Raw genomic sequence first — 24,141 nt, 5'->3', positions numbered from 1 at the left:
GGAAAAATCTCTCCTCCCCTCTCCAGCCTGTGTTTCAGCCATGAGGAATAGACGCTCCCCTGTCTGAGGGAGTGAATCTGAGGGCCGGCATACCCTGTGGTTTTACTTGCATGACCACAGGGAGGACATGAGGCAGTGGGATGAAAAATCCACTTTAGTCCCTAGCTTCATGAGTACCTGAATTACAGCAGAGTTCTTCTCCAAAGATGCTGCCTCAGTTTCCAGTGGAAAATCACCCAAGAAGTGCAGACAAGCTGATACTGCTTCTGCTTCTTCTGAAAGGGTTCCCAAAGCATCTTCACGAGATGCAGATGATTGTAGTCAGAATTAAAGAGGCCCTGCCTCCAACCAGATGGAGGAGAGGGACAGCTGGGTTTATTGGACTATATGGAACTATATGGCTTGGCAGGTTGAAGAGCTGGAACCTGTCTGTAATTCTGGTGACAGAGGGACCTTCACTCCTGCATGTACTGGAAGCTGAGCACTGGAATTAAGCCACAGTTTGCTTTCACTTGGAGGAGTGGAAGGAGTCACTAGACTCAACTTCACCAAGGGTGGAAACATAGCCCCATGTTTTGGACTGTAGTAGAACAAGAGTAGAACAAGAACAAGAGTGGAGCTCCAGAGCACCTGCAGTGAGCAGTCTTCTGTGAACTGCAAAGCGATCTCACTTTGAGTGAGCACGGACAGTGACTAACATTTGTCTATTGGTCTATTGCTTGATGTTGACTGCTGCTGGGCACAGTGCAGATGGTATAGAAAAAGGGGTAGAGAATGTCATGGATTGAGTTGAACCTGCTGCTGTTATCTATCCCATACTGCAGGCATGCCAGCTTCAAAAATGAAAGTGCTGACTGGAGGAAAGTGTCATGGGGCTTGAAGTTTGGAGTGCAACACAAAGAGGCTTCCTGTTCCAGTTGCTGCTTCTGGGTTTGAATTCTTTGATGTGGTCTCTTTTCGGCAGGCATGGTGGTGGCAAGAGTGGCAGTTGGGTAGCTGCTGGGTTTGGCTTTCTGTTTGAAAGTACCCCCCCAGGACTAGGGGGAATGGAATGAAGCTGGAGGTGGGGAGATTCAGGCTGGATGTGAGGAGGAAGTTCTTCCCCATGAGAGTGGTGAAGCTCTGGAATGGGTTGTCCAGTGAGGTGGTTGAGGCCCTGTCCCTGGAGGTGTTTAAGACCAGGCTGGATGAGGCTCTGGGCAGCCTGATCTAGTGTGGGGTGTCCCTGCCCATGGCAGGGGGGGTGGAACTAGATGATCCTTGTGGTCCCTTCCAACCCTTACTGATACTGTGATAATACAGAACTCTTACATAATCATAATTATATACAATATATCTGAGTCCTGCTTCCTACCCATAACAGGAAGAAGTCAAGTTGTTTAGCTGGCTGCACTACATAATACTACTTACTTCCCATGGATGCAGTGCCTGACTGACTGTAATGCAAACATGCATGATTAGTCAAGGTGTGCTGGACTGCTTCTAGTCATTACACAGATGTGCAGGGCTGAAAGGGAACTTCCTTGAAGTTCATACTCTGGCAACATATAAGATTGCTGTGGAAGAGGGTGCTCTTCTCTCCATATGTGCCTGCACAGAGACTGTGGAGCTATTTGGGTTAAGAGGCCTCCTGACCATAAAGCTGCCCCAGTGTGCAGCTTTCACCAGTCCTTTGCTGCTCTCACTGGGACAGTGAAATGCTCCATAGTATTTGAATTCTCATGTATTGCAACTTCACTTCTGCCCAGCATCTAACTCTCAAAACACGTGCACTATCTTACTAACAATTTGAGAGGCACACCTACCAACTTAGCCAAGGTCCAGGTTCACTGGGCAAAGCATCTTACAGCAAGAGACAAACTTACTCCAATGAGCTAAATGAATAAAATAGGCAAGGTGCCTATTGCCCTTCTTTTCAGAAACGAATGCCCTTTTGTCCAGAGCTTCCCAAAGGTTCATCTCCTAGAAGGGAAACACAGAGCAGGCAGACTGCTGGAACACCTTGCCCTCAGAATACCATTGTGGTTATGCATTTTCCCATTTCTCTGCTGCCAAGAAAAGGAAAGCCTCTCTGTGAACAACGGGCTCTGCAGTACCCACAAGTCCACCCTAACTTTGGTTATGGTATCCTTAGGCAGGTGACTGAAAGGGCAATACTGAGCCATCAAAACAGAAGAAAACCAAAGGGCAATACATGAAGTGATATTTTCTTGTGAGACACTAAAAGCTGCAGATAACATTTCTTCCCCTTCAAACTGCTGTATGTAAGCTCTAATTGTATAGTTAATTACAAAAGCATGCAATCAGAAAAACAGCATTTTACTGCCTTATGACTTCTCCTCAGGACTCCCATGTTATTTCTGCCTGTAATTACCCATTCCAAGTGCCGAGTGCTGCACTTTGGCTACGGCAACCCCATGCAGAGCTACAGGCTGGGGTCGGAGTGGCTGGAGAGCTGCCAAACAGAGAGGGACCTGGGGGTGCTGATCGACAGCCGCCTGAATATGAGTCAGCAGTGAGCCCAGGTGGCCAGGAGGGCCAATGGCATCCTGGCCTGCATTAGGAATAGTGTGGCCAGCAGGAGCAGGGAGGGCATTGTGCCCCTGTACTCTGCTTTGGTTAGGCTGCACCTTGAGTCCTGTGTCCAGTTCTGGGCCCCTCAGTTTAAGAAGGACATCGAAACACTTGAGCGTGTCCAGAGAAGGGCAACAAGGCTGGGGAGAAGCCTTGAGCACAGCCCTGTGAGGAGAGGCTGAGGGAGCTGGGGTTGTTTAGCCTGGAGAAGAGGAGGCTCAGGGGTGACCTCATTGCCCTCTACAACTACCTGAGGGGTGGTTGTGCCTGGGAAGGGGTTGGTCTCTTCTCCCAGGCAACCAGCACCAGAACAAGGGGACACAGTCTCAAGCTGCGCCAGGGGAGGTTTAGACTCGAGGTGAGGAGGAAGTTCTTCACCGAGCGAGTCATTCGGCATTGGAATGTGCTGCCCAGGGAGGTGGTGGAGTCCCCATCCCTGGAGGTGTTCAAGAGGAGATTGGACGTGGCACTTGGTGCCATGGTCTAGTCATGAGGTCTGTGTTGATAGGTTGGACTCGATGATCCTCGAGGTCCTTTCCAACCTAAGTTATACTGTGATACTGTGATTCTGGTACCAAAACCAGAAGAAGAAACAATTCTAAAGGGCCATGAATCTCCAGTGTAGCTGCACACACTACTAATGAATAGGTTTAGAGTCAATTTGCTATATGCAGCATGTCAGATCCCACAGGACATTTTTCTTCCTTTCTTTTTTCCAAAGCACAAATGTAGAATGTGTCTTCTCAAAGTCTAATGCTGCTGAAGAGAAAAGCAAACGTTTCTAAAGTCTTCTAAGCTGTGTAACTGGCTATTTAATGGATGAATATTTATGCAGTGTTCTGCTTAGGGCAGCAGTAGTTCTGCAATTAAAGACTTCAGCTCCCAACACCTTGAAAATGTCAAATATAATTAGATGGTAGAGTGTGTATTGTTTTAATTACAAAATGGAAGAGGAATTTTCCTGTTCTTAATTAGAATAATAAAAGCCTCAGCCTCAATTCACATATCTTGACTAATAAGTCTTTATGCTCTTAATTCCTTGGTTGGCAAATGGAGGAAGAACCCTCTTCAGCTTGTAATTTGGACTTGTAAAAGCGAAGTTTGACACAAGTGGTCAAACTCTGTATGCCTTAAAATCTTAAAGTCAGGAGCAAAATTGGTACAGCTGCTGAAAAGGTTTGATTTGAGGCTTCTTTGGTGGGTTGTTTCTTTTTTTTATTCTTCCCTCCTGGTATTTTTTTCAGCTGTAATTTAAGAGCCTTTATTAAGCCATAGGACTTTGTTATTAAATTTTAGGATGACAGGACTGGGGAGAATGGAGCAAAACTAGAAATGGATAGATTCAGATTGGATGTTTGGAAGAAGTTCTTCCCCATGAGGGTGGTGAGACACTGGAACAGGTTGCCCAGGGAGGTGGTAGAAGCCTCATCTCTGGAGGTGTTTAAGGCCAGGCTGGATGTGGCTGTGAGCAACCTGCTGTAGTGTGAGGTGTCCCTGCCCATGGCAGGGGGGCTGGAACTGGCTGATCCTTGAGGTCCCTTCCAACCCTGACAATTCTATGATTCTATAATTAATGTTATTAATATTCTTACAAGACTGTGCTGTATTGAGCTAGGAATTGTCCAAGCATGGGAAAAGATGATCTCTATTCCAAAGAACACAACAAGGAGGTCAGTACCCAGAGATCTCAGAAGGAGAAAAATAAAAGAGGAAAACCTCTTGTACATTACATAGGGCAGGACAAACCAAAAGAGCATTTGGTAATGTAGTAACTTCCCTAAAGCATCCAAGTCTTGTGTTTGCCAGCACTTAACAAAGAGTCCATATTTATCTTCAGGAAAAGAGCATCTTAAAATCCATGGGTGTTGTGAGAGTGCAGCCATGGAGTGTTACATACTCATGTCTGAACCTGCTTTGTAGGTTGCATTTATGTGACTCCTCTTTGCCTTGCATTATCTCTTACTGGGAATTCACATCCAAATCCTAGGTTGGTGGCTACCACCAAGCACTTGTTAAACAAGGGTTACAAAAGCATTTAGCCTGGGCCTGGGCTGTGTTTCAATCAGGCTAAGTAGGGAGAAAAATGAAATGCCTCTCTTGCAATTATAGCTGAATACTGAAGTCCTTGCTTAGTGTGCTGAGTAGAGTGACTTGAGTGATCTTCCTTGACACTGGAGACAAATACAAAGGCTGTGGTGTTAGTTTTACCTGCAGAAAAGGGAGAAGCAGTATGTATGTAGCTTTCAGAGTTTAAGGGATGTCTGACATGCTGTTTGGATCTTTTATATTCTTTGTAAATAATTTATACAGGAAATTCTTAGATCCTTAAGCCCTTCTGCAACCCTTCCATGGCAAACAAGGAGCTCCTGAGCACAGAAGCTGCCTCCTGGTGTTTCTCTTGTTTCTGGGAATCAGGGAATCTTTGTAAGCAATCAAGCAAATAAGCAGGGTTGTCTTAAAGAGACAGATAATGAACGCTATTGGTTTCTCCTGATAAAAATTCACAAGAGCACAGAACGTCAGGGGTTCGAAGGGACTCCTAGAGGTCATGGTGTTGAACCCCCTTGCCAGACCAGGACCATCGAATCCAGCACAGGTCACAAAGGAACACATCCAGACAGGGCTTGAAAGTCTCCAGAGGAGACTCCACAACCTCTCCGGGCAGCCTGTTCCCGTGCTCTGTGACCCCTACAATAAAGAAGTTCTTCCTCAGTTTATATCCATTGCCCCTTGTCCTATCATAGGGCACAAGTGAGCAGAGGCTGTCCCTTCCTTCCTAACCCCAGCCCTCACATATTTATAGACATTGATTAGATCCACTCTCAGTCTTCTCCTTTCCACACTAAACAGCCCCAGGGCTCTCAGCCTCTCCTTATCAGGCAGTGCTCCAGTCCTTTAATCATCCTTGTAGCCCTCCCTTGGACACTGTCAAGTAGATCCCTATCCCATGATCTTGTTTCTATATTTAGCACTATTTGATTTAATTTCAACTCACAGTTTAATTTCACATCCCAAATGTCACTAAAATCTGTATCCTTTACATTTTGGAAAATTAAGTTATTCTTATATCTTCCAGCATTGATTTTAGGGTTTAATTGAATTGTTCGGTGGCTGCCAATCAGAGTGTGTCTTTAGAAACACAGTATCACAGTATCACAGTATAACTAAGGTTGGAAGAGACCTCGAGGATCATCAAATCCATGGACTAAACCATGGCACCAAGTGCCACGTCCAATCTCCTCTTGAACACCTCCAGGGACTGTGACTCAACCACCTCCCTGGGCAGCACATTCCAATGACGAACAACTCGCTCGGTGAAGAACTTCTTCCTCACCGCGAGTCTAAACCTCCCCTGGCACAGCTTGAGACTGTGTCCTCTTGTTCTGGTGCTGGTTGCCTGGGAGAAGAGACCAACCCCTTCCTGGCTACAACCACCTTTCAGGTAGTTGTAGAGGGCAATGAGGTCACCCCTGAGCCTCCTCTTCTCCAGGCTAAACAACCCCAGCTCCCTCAGCCTCTCCTCACAGGGCTGTGCTCAAGGCCTCTCCCCAGCCTTGTTGCCCTTCTCTGGACACGTTCAAGTGTTTCGATGTCCTTCTTAAACTGAGGGGCCCAGAACTGGACACAGTACTCAAGGGATACAACAGATAATCTTTGTGCAACTCCTCAAACCTCTCAATCTTTTGCCATACCTTAATGGAAAACCTCTCAGTGTGTATAAGAGCATCAACAGCGCTGCTACATCAGTGGTAAGATTCCTGTTTATTTCAGAACCCTCAAAGTCATGATGTGTGCATGGCAATCCTAAAAGGGCTTATTTCTTCTTTTTTTTTTTTTTTTCAATAAACATTTGTGAAGCAGCAATTACACAGGGAGAAACCAGCAAAGCACAGGTTGTCCAACAAAATTATTCTCAGGCAAGAATAACCTAAAAAAATACTTTATGGATATTTCTATATAATTAGGTATACATCCTTAAACAGAAAGCAAGTCCTTAGGTGGAAATTTTACAACACACACACACAAAATGCCATTAATGCATTTCTTTTCAGCGTGACTTCAAATGCATTTGATGAGTCATTGTATTATTGTTATTATTGCAGTTAATTACAATTATTAATTAAATCCAGGATCAGTTACAATCAATTAATAACTACAAAAAATAAGATTTAGGATACTGCACATACTGGAGCAAGCTGCCCAGAGAGGTTATGGAGTTTTCTTATCTGGATCAGTTTAGGAAAGATGTTGAGTTGCTGGAACATGTCCAGAGAAGGGCAACAAAGCTGGGGAGGGGTTCGGAGTACAGCCCAGTGAGGAGAGGCTGAGGGAGCTGGGGTTGCTTAGCCTGGAGAAGAGGAGGCTCAGGGGAGACCTTCTTGCTGTCTACAAGTACCTGAAGGGAGGTTGTAGACACGTGGGGGTTGGTCTCTTCTCCCAGGCAGCCAGCACCAGAATAAGAGGACACAGTCTCAAGCTGCGCCAGGGGAGGTTTAGGCTGGATGTTCAGAAGAAGTTCTTCATAGAAAGAGTGATTGGCCATTGGAATGTGCTGCCTAGTGAGGTGGTGGAGTCACCATCACTGAAGGTGTTTAGGAAGACACTGGATGGGGTGCTTTGTGCTATGGTTCAGTTGATTAGATGGTGTGGGATGATAGGTTGGACTCGATCTCAAAGGTCTCTCCCAACCTGGTCTATTCTATTCTATTCTATTCTATTCTATTCTATTCTATTCTATTCTATTCTATTCTATTCTATTCTAATGTTCATTCACCTATAATCCAGTCTCTAAACTAAAATACCAAACAGGAAGATGAGAGAAATGGCTATTTTTCAAAACAATTGAAACCAACAAAAAATGTTAAAGTTTATCATGGATACATTCAAACCCCACCTGGATGCATTCCTGTGCAGACTACCCTGGGTGATCCTGCTTCGGTAGGGGGTTGGACTCGGTGATCTCTGGAGGTCCCTTCCAACCTCTAATGTACTGTGCTACTGTTTATTGTGAAACTTATTTTATGGTAAATCAAGAACAGCAACAAGCAGTTCTCCTTGGGGCAATGCTATCAAAGTGCAGCCAGGAATTTCCTCAAAACCATCTCTCCACAATACTTTATTCTACTCTCTAAAACACACTGGGTTTATATATTTAGCGAGAGATAGATAGATAGATAGATAGATAGATAGATAGATAGATAGATAGATAGATAGATAGATACACACACAGAGCCAAAAAAAATGCAAATGAGTATTTTTCTGGGTGCCAGCCCTTCTCCAGAAGCTTACTCCCATGCTGGTTTTCCACTCCTGAACTGCCTTCCTTTGTTCAGTGACAAGATCACCAGTCAAGATACAACGTTTGTACAGCGTGGCTCCTGTGTACCTCAGGTTCCAGAGTAGACAATTCTTTATTCATTTTGGCTGCAGAGCTCACAGATTTTTAACAATTACAGAAGAAAATCACAGAGGGGTATAAATTTTTGGAAGAGGTAATCATTTGGAAAAAAAAAATCATCTTTTCACCTGGTCTTGTAGAGGGTGTCCCTGCTCATGGCAGGGGGGGTGGAACTGGATGATCCTTGAGGTCCCTTCCAACCCTAACAATTCTATGATTTCTAACCTATCCAGGCCTCCTTTTACTACTGGGGTATTAGATCAGGAGGACTGTGCAGGACTGGAAAGGGAGCAGGACCTTCTTTCACTACAAACTACTCAAAGTCTTAAATTTCAAGCAAGTAGCCAAACAGAGGGAGGTCTAACATGTGGGACTCATATTTTTGCACCTAGGACAGCCTTGGCACAGCTCTGACACCTCCCTGTTTCTGCTCATCTTCTGTGAAAAGCTGCTAAGATGCAGGCTAAACAGCTCTTCCGTAAGCATAAAAGTGACCTGGAGAAAGTACTACTGATGACTTAGTCAATTAATTATATATCTGACTTGAATGTGTAGCAGCCTCCTCAGGCCTCAGACAGCCACTTCATATTTTGGGGATGCTGGTCTCTCATGCATTTTTATAAACACATCTAACCTCTGTCCTCTGTGAGTCAGACACATGAGGCCAGCTCATGGAACAGACTGTTAACTGTATTTCTCCTTCCCCTCTCCTCCCACACAGTTGACTCTTTTGAGAGGAAAAAACCCCAATGTTTGGAAAGTGTTATGCCACTTCCACAGCATGGGGTAATTTCATCTTCTATAGCTGGAGCTTTTTGTTGTTTCCCCCCCATCCTAAGGCTCATTTAAGCATAACAGAAAACCTGTCTAGAGAGAAATGTGACTACGGTGTGCCTCCAAGACACGGCAGTGTAGTTTAACACTGGATCCAAGCACCTTGCTCCTAAGAAGTAACGTTTAGCCTTATAGCTTACTCTCTCTCCTCTTCTGATCACTGCACTCCCTTGGCTTTTTGCATCACTTGCAGTCACACCTGTACATGACTTGCAGGTGACAAAGTGCAGACTTTGTGGTGGGTCATGCATGGCTTAATAGCTGGAAAAAAAAATCCAGATGTGACTGAGAAGTGGCACAGAGCTACCAAGTGATGCCTACAAACATCTGACATTTCAAACCTAGCTTTGTCAGTCTGTGTTAGAGACAAAATACAGCATATGGTGCTTGAACATTCTCTACATGCACTTATTTCAGTGCAAGCTGCTGACCTCCTGCATTTTGCAGCCTGGAGGCCTACAATGGTAACAGATCGTTGTGCTTTCTGCTGGTGAGAACGCCAGCTCATTTGGGGAGCAAGGAACTGAAGTGCTCCCACAGTAATGAAAGAAGTGTTTCCAAACAATCCTGCTCAGAAAAAGATGCTACTTGTGTCTGTACGCACACATCATGCATGACAACCTAGAAGATTAAGTAGGGACATTGTCAGAAATGTCTCTGATTTTAGTCCCTGCAAGTTAAGCAGCCAACAGACCAAGGCTGTGCCACAGGAAAACAATTTAAGTGGAGAATAAGCATATGAAGCTACTCAGGTTGACAACACCTTGGCCTTTTGTATTCCCACATCTGGGGCACCAGATGAACCAACAGTCTGACTGAAGTCAAAGGCCAAGTTCACAGCAGCTTCTGTGAAATCTGGATTTAAATCAGGAGGTTTTTGAAGTGGAACAGCATAGGGAACTAAGAGTCTTTCCTTCTCCATGAAGAAGTGTACCTGTCTGCCCTGCCTCTAAAGAGTGACCATTCTGTCAAGAAAAGAAAGTACACCAACCTACAAGCTTTATATTAACATAAGACATCCATATTTGTTCTGTAAGCATGATATATTCTGGTTGCTGAAGTCAGTTAACAAACAGCAAAACTTATTCCAGGAATATTAATTTTACATATCTCCCAGAGGCATGCAGACTTTACACCATGAAAATTAATCCCCACTAGACCAGAGTGGCTGTGAATTTTCATGGGGAATTTTATCTTTCTCAGTGTGCAAATGAAGCTCAGAGAACCCACAGAGTTTACAGAACCCTGAAACACCGTGAGCATAACTAAAAATGAAACAGGCCTGGCAGTGCTGACTGCCACATGCTTCAGGTAAGCATGATGACAGGATGTTAGAGGTTGGAAGGGACCTCTGGAGATCATCGAGTCCAACCCCCCTGCCAGAGCAGGACCACAGACTCCAGCACAGGTCACACAGGAACACATCCAGACAGGGATGGAAAGGCTCCAGAGAAGGAGACTCCATAGCCTCTCTGGGCAGCCTGTTCCAGTGCTCTGTGACCCTCACAGTGAAGAAGTTCTTCCTCATGTTGAGGTGGAACCTCCTGTGCTGTAGTTTTCATCCATTGCCCTTTGTCCTATCACAGGGTGCAACTGAGCAGAGGCTGTCCTCTCCCTCTTGACACCCAGCCCTCCGATATTGATAGACATTGATTAAATCCCCTCTCAGCCTTCTCCTCTCCAGACCAAACAGCCCCAGATCTCTCAGACTCTTCTCATCAGGCAGTGCTCCAGTCCCTTAATCATCCTTGTAGCCCTCTGCTGGACTCTCCTGAGCAGATCCCTGTCCCTCTTGAACTGGGGAACCCAGAACTGGATCCAATATTCCAGGTGGGGCCTCACCAGGGCAGAGCAGAAGGGAAAGAGAACCTCCCTGGATCTGCTGGACACACCCCAGGATCCCACTGGCCTTCTTGGCCACAAGGGCACACTGCTGACCCTTGGGGAACTTGTCCACCAAGACTCCCAGGTCCTTCTCCACAGGGCTGCTCTCTAGCAGATCACCTCCTAACCTGTACTGGTGCAGGAGGTGCAGGACTCTGCACTTATCCCTGCTGAACCTCATGAGGTTCCTCTTTGCCCAGCTCTCAGTCTGTCCAAGTCTCACTGAATGGCTGCACAGCCTTCAGCTGTCTCAGCCAAGCCTTCCAGTTTGGTATCATCAAACTTGCTGAGCAGACTCTGTCTGTCCCCTCACCAATGTCATTGATGAAGATGTTGAACAGGACCAGACCCAGCACTGGGCATCTTGAAACTATTCCACTCATCAGTGTGTGCTGTGCAGAAATCCTGCCAGAGTTCTGAAATAACTTCTGAAATATTCTTATTATACATAGGATAAATCATCAAGATGTTTTATGAATCATACAACTGGACCATGTGTAACTGAAAATGCGTGAGGATTTGTTTGCCTCTCCTTAGAAAATGAGCCATCTGCATTGTACAGGAGCTCCACCTATTCATTTTACTGCCTTTCCACGTTTGTCTTGCAGAGCTGTAGCCTGATTCTCCTTTTGCTTTTCCAGATCAAATCAAGAAAATAGTTCAAGTGCTAACAATGATCTTAAGAGAGATACATTGGTTTCAGGCTTTGGTAAAATCTGATAGTTTGAATAATTTTTAAGATCAGTCTGAAACCAAAATCAGGCCCAGATCGTTTAAGTTAAATTAAATACAGTCCTATTTTACCCAGTCCTGGAAATTTCTGTCAACACACACATTTGTTAAGAAGGAGTTAGTGTAATTCAGAACACAGTCTGAAGGATCCTAATAGCTGAAACCCCTCAGTGTCAGAACTGTGTCCGTAGTCCTAACCAATGTTTAGGCTCAGGTGTATTGACTGCAGCCTTGATGTTCCTTTTACTTGTAGTGAGTATCTACGTGCTCAGCAGTTCAAGAGGGGCTATAAATAGCAGGTCAATAATTGGTAGTTACTCCTGGAGGGAAAAGGGCTCATGCAGGCGCTTGACTGCTCCTGTGACTGAGTAACGTAGATGTCCTTAAAGTTCATTAGGAGACCATTCTGCTCTGTGAGGACTCTGAGGCCCTCAGAGCAGAGATCTTTTTAGATCTATCTGTGAATGACTTGATGAAGGTCTTAGGACTCCACACCAAAGTGGAAATCTCGCCTGGTTCATGTGAGAGTGGTACACAGAGGTCAGTTTAAGTTCTTCATTGCTTGCAGAATCCTGTGCCTCATTTCTCGTAACAGCTACAGGGAGCTTCTATGGGAATTACAACTATGCAGTTAATATTATATAAGGCAACTCTTGAGCAGCAGGCACACATTTTGAGATGCTGCTCTGTATTCATCCCACCTTGCTGCAGGCCAAAGCACAGTCCAGCCAGCAGCAGTCCTGTTGTGTGCTGCAGGATCTCTACATCATTCCATGCAAACTGGTCCAGCAAGGTCCCTTCCATCTGGATTCCCAAATCAGCAAAGATAGCACAGAGTGAGGAAGCCCCCTACCTTTTTTTAGGGGCTTCTCCAAGCTTGACCATTCCTTCCTATGCAAAGCTAATGTAAGCTAGATGGCACAGCAAGTGCCTTCCATCAAGAGGCTTTTCTTGAGCAGGCCTATTTGCATTGAAAGGATGTGTCTGATGATTCTATACAATCAGCCTCTGCAAAGCCTTTCAGTAGGTTTACCTGCTTCAGGCCACCTCCTGACCATGTCCAGGTGCTTAGGGAATGCAGAAGCACTCCATTGGCACTGACCCCTCCCTTCTACCTCCTAGAGAGCCTCCAAAGCCCTTAAAATGCACCTGAAATAAGGTAATTTGGGGGTTATATTTCTCCCAGTGTTTGTATTTTAATATTTTATACATTAATTGTTGTATGCATTTTAATGCCTTTATGTACCAGTTCTGGTTAACTTACATTGTATTTTACCATTAATTTCTGCACCTGATTTTCACAATCTCTCTCCAAGGTAAGTTGGTGCCTCAAAGTGCCTTAGTTGCTCAGTCACCTTTGTGAGTGAGGTCACCTGAAAATGCTGTGCACAATCCATAAAGCATTTTTGTCCCCTTCTTACCATTGTGCCATTAAGCAGATTCACATCACACCAACTTCCTTAAGCTCAAACTGTCTGCTTGTGATCTTGCAGAGGTACGTAAGTGCCTGTACTTTCCAAGGGGGCTAAACGCCTCCAAGCGACACACCAAGCAGCCAGTAGCTCTGCAACTCCACCTGCTACCAGCTGAGCAGCCATAGCAGGGCTTGCTCTTGAAGATGTGCTGAGAACCTCATTCCATTTTCAAAGCAGACATTTTTAGTTCTGTTCGAGAAAGCACATAATCCAGGGGCCGGTAAAAACATACCCGCGCCCATCATTTCCATTCTGATTTCCTAAGCGTTCCCTTACGAAGGTGATTTTTATTCTACCGAAGCAATGCGAGCAGCGTTTGCTTAGAATAAGCCAGCCCTTCTTGAAACGTCTTCCTCCCCAGGGGCTCCAGTGCGCAGAGCATGATTCAGTTGAGCAACCCTTTCCTTTTCTGAGTAATTCTTAGAGCTCATTCTCACTAGAAAGGGCTGTGAAGAAGAGGTTAATTGTTGCCTGCTCCTTACGGGGGCTGGGATGCCGATTTTGGAAACGCGCAGCAGCACGTAGGGATTTTGCATCAGACGGTGCGGTAGGAGCGCCGAGGCGAGCCCCCTCTCCGGCGGCGCTCCCCGCGGCACGGCTCCGAGGCGCACGGCTCCGGGGCGCACCGCTCCCCGCGCCCACCAACCCCCTGCACCCGCCGTCATTTCCCGAGGGGCCCGCTGAGCGGGGGCGGCCACTCACCTCCACGAAGTAGAAGCAGGGCAGGAGGGTGACGCTGTCCTTGGTCACTTTGCCCTTGGGCCGCTCCTTCGCGGACATGCTGGCGGGGCCGCGGGCGGCGGCCCGCGGCAGCGCTCCCCCGGCCGCCCGCCGCGCGTCTCCTCCGGCCGCCGCCGCCGCGCCGAGCCCCGCACCGCCCGCTCGCGCGTCCCCGCGCCGTGCGCCGGGCTGACGTCAGGAGCCCGCTCGGCGGCGGGGGAAGGGGCCCGGCCCCAGCGGCGAAGCTGCGGGCGCTGGGGGGCCCGGCCGCCTTAACTCCTTCGCGACAGCGGCCGGGGCTGGAGGCGAGGCAGCGCCGCGGTGCGCGCACGCCGAGGGAAGCTCTGGCTGCTGTCGGCGGTGCGCAGGTGTGCGCCTTCAGGCCCGGCACCTGGCGGCATCCCCGCAGGCGGGAGGCTGTGCCGGGCGCGCTGTGGGCGGTGCGGGTCTTTCGTCGTGTTTCTGGGAACTAGTAGCACAGTGGCCCAGGGAATCGCACTCCCGTCGGACCAACGCGCTCCTGCAGGTGCGCTGGAATTGAGATCCCATGGCTAAGGACAGCTCCCTCGGCACCAGCCGGGAGGAGCGGTGCGACCGGCACTGCGCAAACCCCCTGAGCTCTCCTACCGCATGTGCGCTGCTGAGGCGCGTCGTTCCCCACAGCGCTGAAGGAGCTGGTGCAGCTCCTGCTACAGTCTTCCGGGGAGCAGAATGAACAGCTGTTTCCATGGTGAAATGGCACCTTCCGAGATCCTGTTGGCCGATCCAAGTGTGCAGCCTTTTCTCAGACAAGCTCCTGTTGATGGCATGGAGAGGTACCCTGGACAAGGCCTGCCGGAGTTCTTCGTTCTTTTCATTCTTTTGTGGCATGCTGTTAATGCCTGCAAAGGTCTTCTTGTGCCTGGAGGTTTATTCGTGCATTGTGGTGTTTAGCTTTAATGTTCAATGAGAGAAGTGTGACTCAAGCAGTTACAGTTTATTTGCTGTGCCTCCTTTTCAGGGGGAACATGGGAAACCTGGTTCAGACAGTAGCTAGCATTTTGGTTTGGGTTGGAAGGGACCTTAAAGATCATCTGGTTCTGGCTACTCTGCTGTGGGCAGGGACACCTCCCACCAGCCCAGGTTGCTCAAGACCTCATCCAGCCTGGCCTTGAACACTCCCAGGGAGGGCACATTCACAACCTCCCTGAGCAACCTGTGCCAGAGTCTCACCACTCTCATACTGAAGAGCTTCTTCCTCAGCTCCAGTCTAACCCTACTCTCCCTCAGCTTCAAACCATTCCCCCTTGCCCTGTCTCTATACACCCTTATGAAAGGTCCTTCTGCAGCCTTCCTGTAGGATCCCTTCAGGTACTAGAAGGCAGCTCTAAGGTCCCCCAGCAGTGTGCTATGGCAATGGAGGTGAAGATTCTCACCAGCACCTCTTCATTCATTTACCCTCAGAGGATGTGCTAATCCTTGTTCTGTGGTGAGCAAACAAGCAAAGAAGTTTCGTAAGGGGGTAAAAACAAAAACATACTCCATGCCTGCAGGCAGCTGTGGAAAGCAGATCTGTAGTCTTGACTCCAAATCATTGAAAACTACTTTCTCGAGCTGCAACAGGTTGCAGGCTTTGGCATGCCAAAGTGTAGGCTAGCTGTAACCTTACCAGGAAGGATTTCCAGGGTTTCTGATGACTCAGGGATACAGGGGGGGCTCACTGGTACCCCTATGAAAACGGCTCCAGGCAGTAGAGTAGGCTTGGAGGGTTTCTGGAAATGGAGGAGCTGTGAGTAGAGGAGGTTTGTGCTTGACTGTCAGTACCAAACTCCAAGTTTTTGGTAGTGGCTCCTACCCATCAGCACTATAGCCTTTAAGTAAAAAAAAGTCCCTTTGTGTTAGCCTTGCCACTGGGTTGTTCTAAGTAAACCATCTAAGGCTGAGGAGCTGTAGCAAGACTTTGGTACAGCCTAATTGGTAACTGTTATTGGAGAGAGTGGTTAATGAGTGATGGCCACTTAAGAGCTGCATTTACTGTATCAGCCTCACTTGTTCTGAAGTCATGAATCTGGCTTGAAAATAATCAGCACACGCCATTAAGAGTTACTCAAGAGTGCTTTATCTGCCTCTGTTCACACACAGTTGCTGCATTCTGAAAGAGCAGAGGGGGTTATGGTGCTTCTCTGGTAAAATGAACTGAGTAACACATCATGATGTAGCTTCAGAAAGTTGCAAACCCCCTACTAGTAATTACATTTTACTGTTGTGCCAGTGAGCAGTGCAGCTGTGATAATTAGGTACAGTGAAACACAGGGCAGTAACCAGACCTTGCCCTACAAATTCTCACCATAAATAAGCATCTGGTGGGAAGGATGCAGTGGAATCTTTGTGACTGCTGTCAGGGCAGAAGGAGTTGTGGTAATTCTCCAGGTTAGTTCTTCACAATTTTGTGATAGAAGGAGTAAGGAGAGAGGTTAAAATGCAAACACACACACACATTTATGTAAATTTAGCTGCATTACTTTTTTTTTGGTCAGTGTCAGACCTTGACAAGAACTTCTCTGTTTATATAGTGAAATAGAAGAGGAAAAGAATTACCAGTGCCTGTGTTCCAGAGTGTGGCGTTTGGAATACTGCATCAGTTTTGGACTCCCTAGCTCAAGAGGGACAGGGATCTACTGGAGAGTCCAATGGAGGGCTACAAGGATGCTGAAGGGACTGGAGCACTGCCTGATGAAGAGAGGCTAAGAGGCCTGGGGCTGTTTAGTCTGGAGAGGAGAAGACTGAGAGGGGATTTAATCAATGTCTATAAATACCTGAGGGCTGGGTGTCAAGAGGGAGGGGAGGGACAGGCTCTGGTCAGTTGCAGTCTGTGATAGGACAAGGGACAATGGATATAAACTACAGCATAGGAGGTTCCACCTCAACATGAGGAGGAGCTTCTTCACTGTGAGGGTCCCAGAGCATTGGAACAGGCTGCCCAGAGAGGTTGTGGAGTCTCCTTCTCTGGAGACTTTTCAGACCCATTTAGATGCATTCCTGTGTGACCTGTGCTGGATTCTATGGTCCTGCTCTGGCAGGGGGGTTGGACTCAATGGTCTCTGGAGGTCCCTTCCAACCCCTGTGAGCCTGTGATCCTGTGGCAGGTCTGCTTTACATTAGTAAGAGGTGATACCAATGGGCAAGTGGTGACACGGCCAGGGTGCATTTCCCACCATTCTCTAGGGGCTTTTCCTTGTTCTCTGTTGAGACTCAGCTATAGCAACCACTGACTTGTGAACCTGTGAGAGACTCATGGTGGAGCAGTTTGTGAAAAAGTGTAACCCACGGGAAGGACTCATCTTGGAGAAGCTCCTGGATACCTGTGGCCCATGGCAGACACTCCACAGCAGAGCAGGGGAAGAATGTGAGGATTCCTTCCCCTGAGGAGGGAGGAGTGGCAGAGCCAACATGATGAACTGCCTGTGACCTCTGTTCTCCATCCCTGTATGCTGCTTGGGGGAGGAGGTGGAAAATTTGGGGGTAAATTTATGCATGGGAAGAAGAGAGGGGTGGGGGCAACATGTTCTTAAGATTAGGGTTTATTTCTCATTATCCTACTCTGATTTGATTAGCTATAAAATAAACTAATTTTGTCAAACCTGGTTTGCCCATGACAGTAATTGGTGAGTGATCTCCTGGTCCTTCTCTCAGCCCAGGAGCCTTGCATTATATTTTTCTCTCCCCTGTCCAGTTGAGGGGATTGATTGAGCACCTTTGTGGGGCACTGGCCATCCAGCCACAGTGATGATCCCATTTATATGATTTCCTAAAGGAAAATGTGTTGGTGATAAAAAAAATCAGGAAGTGCCTCCTGTCCATTTCAGTCGAGATAGTCTGACCAGAAGTGGTGATGCAAGGGGCAACAAATTCCTGTTTGTGGGTGCGAAAGGGTCAGATGGATCTTGATCTGCACTAGACAACAGCTCTTTTTTTACCCACCATAAAGCATTCTCTGTAACAATGTCGTGGAAACTGTGGCAGGTACAACCACCAGCCCCACCCCCAAAACATCCCAAGGGTCCTGAGGCTTGCCAGAAGCTGACAAAGATCAGCATGATGCCCTCAGACATTAGCTGGCATCTCTGGGTCTAGAAGTCAGGCCTCCAGCTAACTAAGATACTGCTGTGGAGTGGGTATAAACGGAATTCTGCTGTGGAGAGTTCTCTCCATGCAGAAGCAGCCTGGCAGTCAGATTCTCTCCCCTTAGAATGGAACCTAAGAAGTCCTCACCCCCTCTTGGTGACTATACCTGGAGGGAGATTTTCCTTTGCTGAGTGACTGTGTGCACATAGGCTCATAGAATACCAGGTTGAGAGGCATCTGAAGGTTCCTCTAGTCCAACATTCCAGGGTAAGCTTAAATGAGCTGGCCCAGCACCCTGGCAAGCTGGGCCTTGAAAGTGTCTAATGTAGGGGAATCCACCACCTCCCTTGGCAGTTTATTCCAATATCTAATAGTTCAAATGGTGAGACAGTTTTTTCTTGCATCCAGTATGAATCTCCCCAGCAGCAGCTTGTGCCAGTCACCTCTTGTCTTCACCATGGGACTCTGCACAAAGGGAGTCTCCCTCCTCATGACAGCCACCCTTTATGTACCTGTAGATGGTTATGAGGTCTCTCCTAATCCTCCTCAAGGCTGAACAAGCCCAGCTCTCTCAGCTTTCCTTCACAGGACAGGGCTGCCAGTCCTCTGATCATTCTTGTGGCCCTTCTCTGGACCCTGTCCAGCCTGCCTCCATCCTTCTTGTATAGCAGGGACCAAAACTGCATACAGTACTCAAGAGTGTGTTCTGACCAGTGCTCCTGATCCAGCATACCTGTGAAGAAGTACTTCACCTTCACTCTGAGCTTCAGCACCCCTGTTGCTGAAATCCAGCTCCTTTTGTACATGGGTGGATGGAAATAGATGATTACAGCTTGCCCAAAGGTGGTAGAGCTCCCATCCCTGGAAACAGTCACAGTCATGTTGGATATCTTTCTAAGCAACCTGATCCAGCTGAAGAGGTCCCTGCTCACTGGATGGGAGGGTCACACCTTGAAAGATCCCTTCCAACCCAAACCATTCTATGATTCTATGTTTATTGTCAGCATCCTATTCGGTACTTTAACAGTAACAAACTACTCCAGCCAAAAGAGAGAATGCGTTCCACGGCAGGAACATTTTGGTTCTTTCTCCAAGTAGTTGGGGCTGTTCAGCCTGGAAAAGAGAAGGCTCCTAGAAGACCTAATTGTGGCCTTTCAGTATCTAAAGGGGGCCTACAAGAAAGCTGGGGAGGGACTTTTTAGGGTGGCAGGAAATGATAGGACTAGGAGGAATGGAACAAAAATAGAAATGTGTAGATTCAGATTGGATGTTAAGAAGAAGTTCTTCACCATGAGGGTGGTGAGACACTGGCACAGGTTGCCCAGGGAGGTAGTGGAAACCTCCTCCCTGGAGGTTTTAAAGCCAGGCTGGATGTGGCTGTGAGCAACCTGCTGTAGTGTGAGGTGTCCCTGCCCATGGCAGGGGATTGGAACTGGATGATCCTTGAGGTCCCTTCCAACCCTGACAATTCTATGATTCTACTTAGTTGTGCAACACTCTTTGCCCAACTGAGATCTGAATCTGTACTTTTATTGTGTTGTAGGGAGAGCAGATTAATTGTAATAAACCCCCAGTTTTCAGGTGGCTGCTGCTGTCTTGCCTCCATAAGAGAAACACCTTAGCATAAAGCTTAAAGAGGGTAGTTTGTACTTTGCTTCAGCAAAACTCATCGAGTTCAGGGGGAAATTGAAAGAACTTGAGGGAACTGAAAGATCAAATTCACAGCCATGGAGCATAGGCTTCTGCTGAATTAATTGGAGTAGTGTTTTAAAGAAGAGAGATTTATTCTTCTTTTAACAAAAAGAAAACTTGGCCATCAGTGAGCATCCCTGGGGATGCCAAGCTGATTTTTAAGAGCTCAGCTCAACACAAAACCTTGCCCTCTAAAGACACAAGTGCTATCAATGGAGCTTCATTAGATGAGGAAAGCACCTTGTTTTGCACTTGTCAGGCAGACAACAGCTGCCACAGCTGTTGAAAACATGCTTTGGAATTATTTTCCAGCACTTTGTTGGCAATGCTGCACTCTATAGAACGTGACTGCAGACCATCATCTCTTTATCCAGGTGCTCTCTGCCTGCTGTAGCAAAGTTTCCCTTTATTCCTGGGCTTTGCAAGTGCTGGATGCAGGCAGTGTTTCACTGCTTCCATGGGAACAGAAAGCACACTGCATAAACAGGGACTTGTACTGTGTCACTGAATAAAGCCCCTGGCAAAAGCAGGATGAAATAATTTGGGGACGAATTGGAACTGGCTGAGAGCTAGAGGGTCTGTGGCTGTGCAGGTCCAGTGGTCACACAATGGCACTGGGAGGTGTGTAGCAAGCAGAAGTTTGGCCAGAGGCTGCAGAAGCAGCAGTTGCTCAGTAGAAGCAGTTGCTCAGTAGAAGCAGTTGCTCAGTAGCAGCAGTTGCTCAGCAGCAGCAGCAGTTGCTCAGTAGCCTATGAAAACCTTCTTGCCCCTAGTTGCCACACAATTTCCCTGCACAAGGGCCATGTCTGAGATGGTATTGTCTGCACTGCAACTTGAAAAGGGACATGGGGGTGTTGGTTGGTAGTTGAATGAACATGAGTCCCCTGTGTGCCCACATGGCCAAGAAAGCCAATGGCATCCTGGATTGTATCAGAACCAGGGTGGGCAGCAGGGACAGGAGGTGATCATCCCCCTGTGGTCAGCACTGGGGAGGCCACACCTTGAGTACTGTGTTCAGTTCTGGGCCCTTACTACAGGAAGGACATTGAGGGGCTGGAGAGTGTCCAGAGAAGGGCAATGAGGCTGGAGAAGGGTCTGGAGCACCTGGGCTATGAGGAGGGGCTGAGGGAGCTGGGGGTGTTCAGGCTGGAGAAGAGGAGGCTGAGGAGAGAATAAACAGTTTAGAATAAACCAAACCAGGTTGGAAGAGACCTTCAAGATCATCGTGTCCAACCCATCAACCAATCCAACCCACCCAAACAGCTAACCCATGGCACCAAGCACCCCATCAAGTCTCCTTCTGAACACCTCCAATGATGGCAACTCCACCACCTCCCTGGGCAGCCCATTCCAATGAGCAATCACTCTTTCTGTATAGAACTTCTTCCTAACATCCAACCTGAACCTCCCCTGGCGCAGCCTGAGACTGTGTCCTCTTGTTCTGGTACTGGCTGGCTGGAGAAGAGACCATCATTCGCCTGTCTACAACCTCCCTTCAGGTAGTTGTAAAGAGTGATAAGGTCACCCCCGAGTCTCCTCTTCTCCAGGCTGAGCAACCCCAGTTCCCTCAGTCTTTCCTCATAGGGCTTGTGTTCCAAACCCCTCAATGAGAGACCTCATTGCTCTCTACAGCTCCCTGAAGGGAGGTTGGAGCAAGGAGGGGGCAGCTTCTGCTCCTTGGTGGCAAGAGACAGAAGCAGAGGAAATGGTTCCAAGCTGCCCCAGGGCAGGTTCAGGCTGGATGTTAGGAAATCTTTCTCCACAGAGAAGGTTCTCAGACACTGGAATGATCTGCCCAGGGCAGTGCTGGAGTCACCATCCCTGGAGGTGTTTGAGCAGCCTGTGGTGCTGGTGCTTAGGGACATGGTGTAGTGTTGACCCTTCAGTGCTAGGTTGAAGGTTGGACTGGATGATATTCAAGGTCTCTTCCAGCTGGATATATTCTGTGAGCAGGGTTGACTTTTCCACAGCTTACAGATGGCTTCTTTTCCCTCCATTTTGTTTTACACACTCAGTGTGGAGTAGATGATGTGAACTCAGCATATTAAAACAGTAATCCTCTTCTGGGAAGGGTGGCATATGGGGTCTGGGCTCTGCTGTGTGGAGCTGACAGATGACTTTTGCTTTGGTTTGCTTGCCATATCAGAATTCAGAAATACAGCAATGTCTGTGTATATTCTTCTTATTCCCCCCCTCCCCAGTCCCTCAGGAAAATGCCTGGCTGTGGGCATTTGCTCTTTGTATTGAATTCCCACGTTATTCCATAAATAACTCTGCTCTGGGCAAGTGAGAGGACATTGCTTGTTTTTCAGTCATCCATTTAAAAGATTGCTGTGGTCAGAAGAGAGATAAACCATTGCAAACATTTCATGAACAGACTTTCTAACCACTGGTGCAACTGCTTTAACATAGTCTGTTACTTGGAGAAAAGAAAATGGTGGCTCCCAGGACAAAGTCCATCTCAGACAGCAAGGCAACATCTTTTCTAGCCTCCTAGAAAGGTACCCTGCATGTAGACCTTGTAACCGTGATGAAAGGCAAAAATGAGAGGATACAGCAAACCTTAATATCTGAATGATATCAAGGGCAACCCCTTAATTATTAACATTTGCATTAGCCTGTCACAAGTACAAGACTATTTTTTTCTTTGCTTTTTCATGTTGGGGCAAAATTTTCCTCTTGGACTCATTTGTGTCTCCTGTGGGAGCAGGATAGCACTGTTGGATAGATGGCATGTGACAGCACTGAGGGATTCATAATGGAACGAGTTCAAAACATACAAAAGAGACACACAGGGCAGAGAGCTAAATTCTGCTTTGAAGTCGTAATGGCATCAAGGAATTGTTTCTGCACTATGTCTAATAATCTCCTCTAAAGCCCTGTCTTCTAATGTCTTTTCTTTGGTTACTAGATATAGGTCACAGCTTTAAAGTAGCAGATGACTCTGAATGATTCCTGCCTTTCCTGCTGCCTCCTATACTGAAGTGTTTGGTCTAGAAAATGAATTTCACATGTTTGGCATGAGTCATGCCAGGATCTTTCGTCTGAGTCTGTGGCAGTATATCCTAACTACAAACACATCTAGATAGCATTTTGCAGATATATGTGCCTGTGCTTTTTGGCCTTAGGTGAGTTTTGGGTTGCTGAAGAGCTATGCTGCCCTGTACTTTGTAAATGTGAAGTGCCAGGCCACTGAATGTATACGTCCCAATAGATTCTGTTATCTCCATTATCCCTCTCCTCCCCCTGGTGGGAGGCAGGGCACCCCTATTATCATAGTATCACAGTATCACCAAGGCTGGAAGAGACCTCAAGGATCATCAAGTGCAACCTATCACCCAAGACCTCATGACTAAAGCATGGTACCAAGTGCCACATCCAATCCCCTCTTGAACACCTCCAGGGACGGTGACTCCACCACCTCCCTGGGCAGCACATTCCAATGGCCAATCTCTCTTTCTATGAAGAACTTTCTCCTCACCTCCAGCCTAAACTTCCCCTGGCGCAGCTTGAGACTGTGTCCTCTTGTTCTTGTGCTGGTTGCTTGAGAGAAGAGACCAACTCCCTCCTGGCTACAACCCCCCTTTAGGTAGTTGTAGAGAGCAATGAGGTCTCCCTGAGCCTCCTCTTCTCCAGGCAATTACACCCACACGTACAGCTGACACAGTGCCTAGTGTGAGTATCACAATCACTGCTGGAGCAATTAGAGTTGTTCTGGGAAACTGAGGAAGTAACAGCTACCCTTCTGGTATTGCTACCTCAGGCTCCGCCACTCTGCAGCTCCTGTAATCTCCGGATAAGGTCAGAAGTTGGTTGACCATCCCATCTGTTCATGTTCTCACCAAACTGATCACGCAGAGTTATCCAAATACTCCCATGTGATTGCCTCTGTTGTCTGTTTTGGTTTGACCTAGTTTGAAACGGCCTTCTGGGAGGACATCTGTTTCTGACAGCTGAAACTTGTATCCACCTGGAAGAAGAGGAATTACAGTGTCACAGTATCACAGTATCACCAAGGTTGGAAGGGACCTCAAAGATCATCGAGTCCAACCTGTCATCACAGACCTCATGACTAGACCATGGCACCAAGTCCCTCTTGAACACCTCCAGGGATGGTGACTCTGCCACCTCCCTGGGCAGCACATTCCAATGGCTAATGACTCTCCATGAAGAACTTTCTCCTCACCTGCAGCCTAAACTTCCCCTGGTGCAGCTTGAGACTGTGTCCTCTTGTTCTGGTGCTGATTGCCTGCCTGGGAAAAGAGACCAACCCCTTCCTGGGTACAACCACCCTTCAGGTAGTTGTAGAGAGCAATGAGGTCTCTCCCCTGAGCCTCCTCTTCTCCAGGCTAAACAATCCCAGCTCCCTCAGCCTTTCCTCATAGGGCTGCTGCTCAAGGCCTCTCCCCAGCCTCGGTGCCCTTCTCTGGACACCTTCAAGTCTCTCAATGTCCTTCTTAAACTGAGGAGCCCAGAACTGGACACAGTACTCAAGGTGTGCCCTGACCAATGCAGAGTACAGGGCAGAATGACCTCCCTGCTCCTGCTGGCCACACTATTCCTAATGCAGGCCAGGATGCTATTGGCCTTCTTGGCCACCTGGGCACACTGCTGGCTCAAAATTGGCATCATCCCCCTTCGCCACTTTGGATATGGAGGTTTTAAATTCCTCCTTCAGCTCTTTCATTCATTTCTCAGTCTTCCCAGACAGAGTTTCAATGGCTGAGA

At 47.5% G+C, this 24,141-nt stretch overlaps 2 protein-coding genes across 2 annotated transcripts in view; one reads left to right on the top strand and one right to left on the bottom strand.

The window, feature by feature from the left end:
* Positions 1–13,736, bottom strand: part of PLPPR4 (phospholipid phosphatase related 4) — a 40,542-nt gene extending 26,806 nt beyond the window's left edge. The window contains exon 1 of the mRNA XM_068169186.1: positions 13,600–13,736. Within this exon, the coding sequence (XP_068025287.1) occupies positions 13,600–13,677 (78 nt within the window). The 5' untranslated portion in view covers positions 13,678–13,736. The remainder of the gene's footprint in view (positions 1–13,599) is intronic.
* The window catches only part of PLPPR5 (phospholipid phosphatase related 5), a 198,691-nt gene that overhangs the window by 17,944 nt on the left and 156,606 nt on the right, over positions 1–24,141 (top strand). The gene's annotated exons all lie outside the window — the stretch shown is intronic.

The sequence above is a fragment of the Melanerpes formicivorus genome, unplaced genomic scaffold (genome assembly GCF_026170545.1).
Source record: "Melanerpes formicivorus ecotype bairdi unplaced genomic scaffold, bMelFor1.0.p_v2 SCAF_169, whole genome shotgun sequence".
In the NCBI taxonomy this organism is placed as follows: domain Eukaryota; kingdom Metazoa; phylum Chordata; class Aves; order Piciformes; family Picidae; genus Melanerpes; species Melanerpes formicivorus.
Note: the sequence above shows the minus strand (reverse complement) of the source record. Positions and strands in the feature narration are given on the sequence as shown.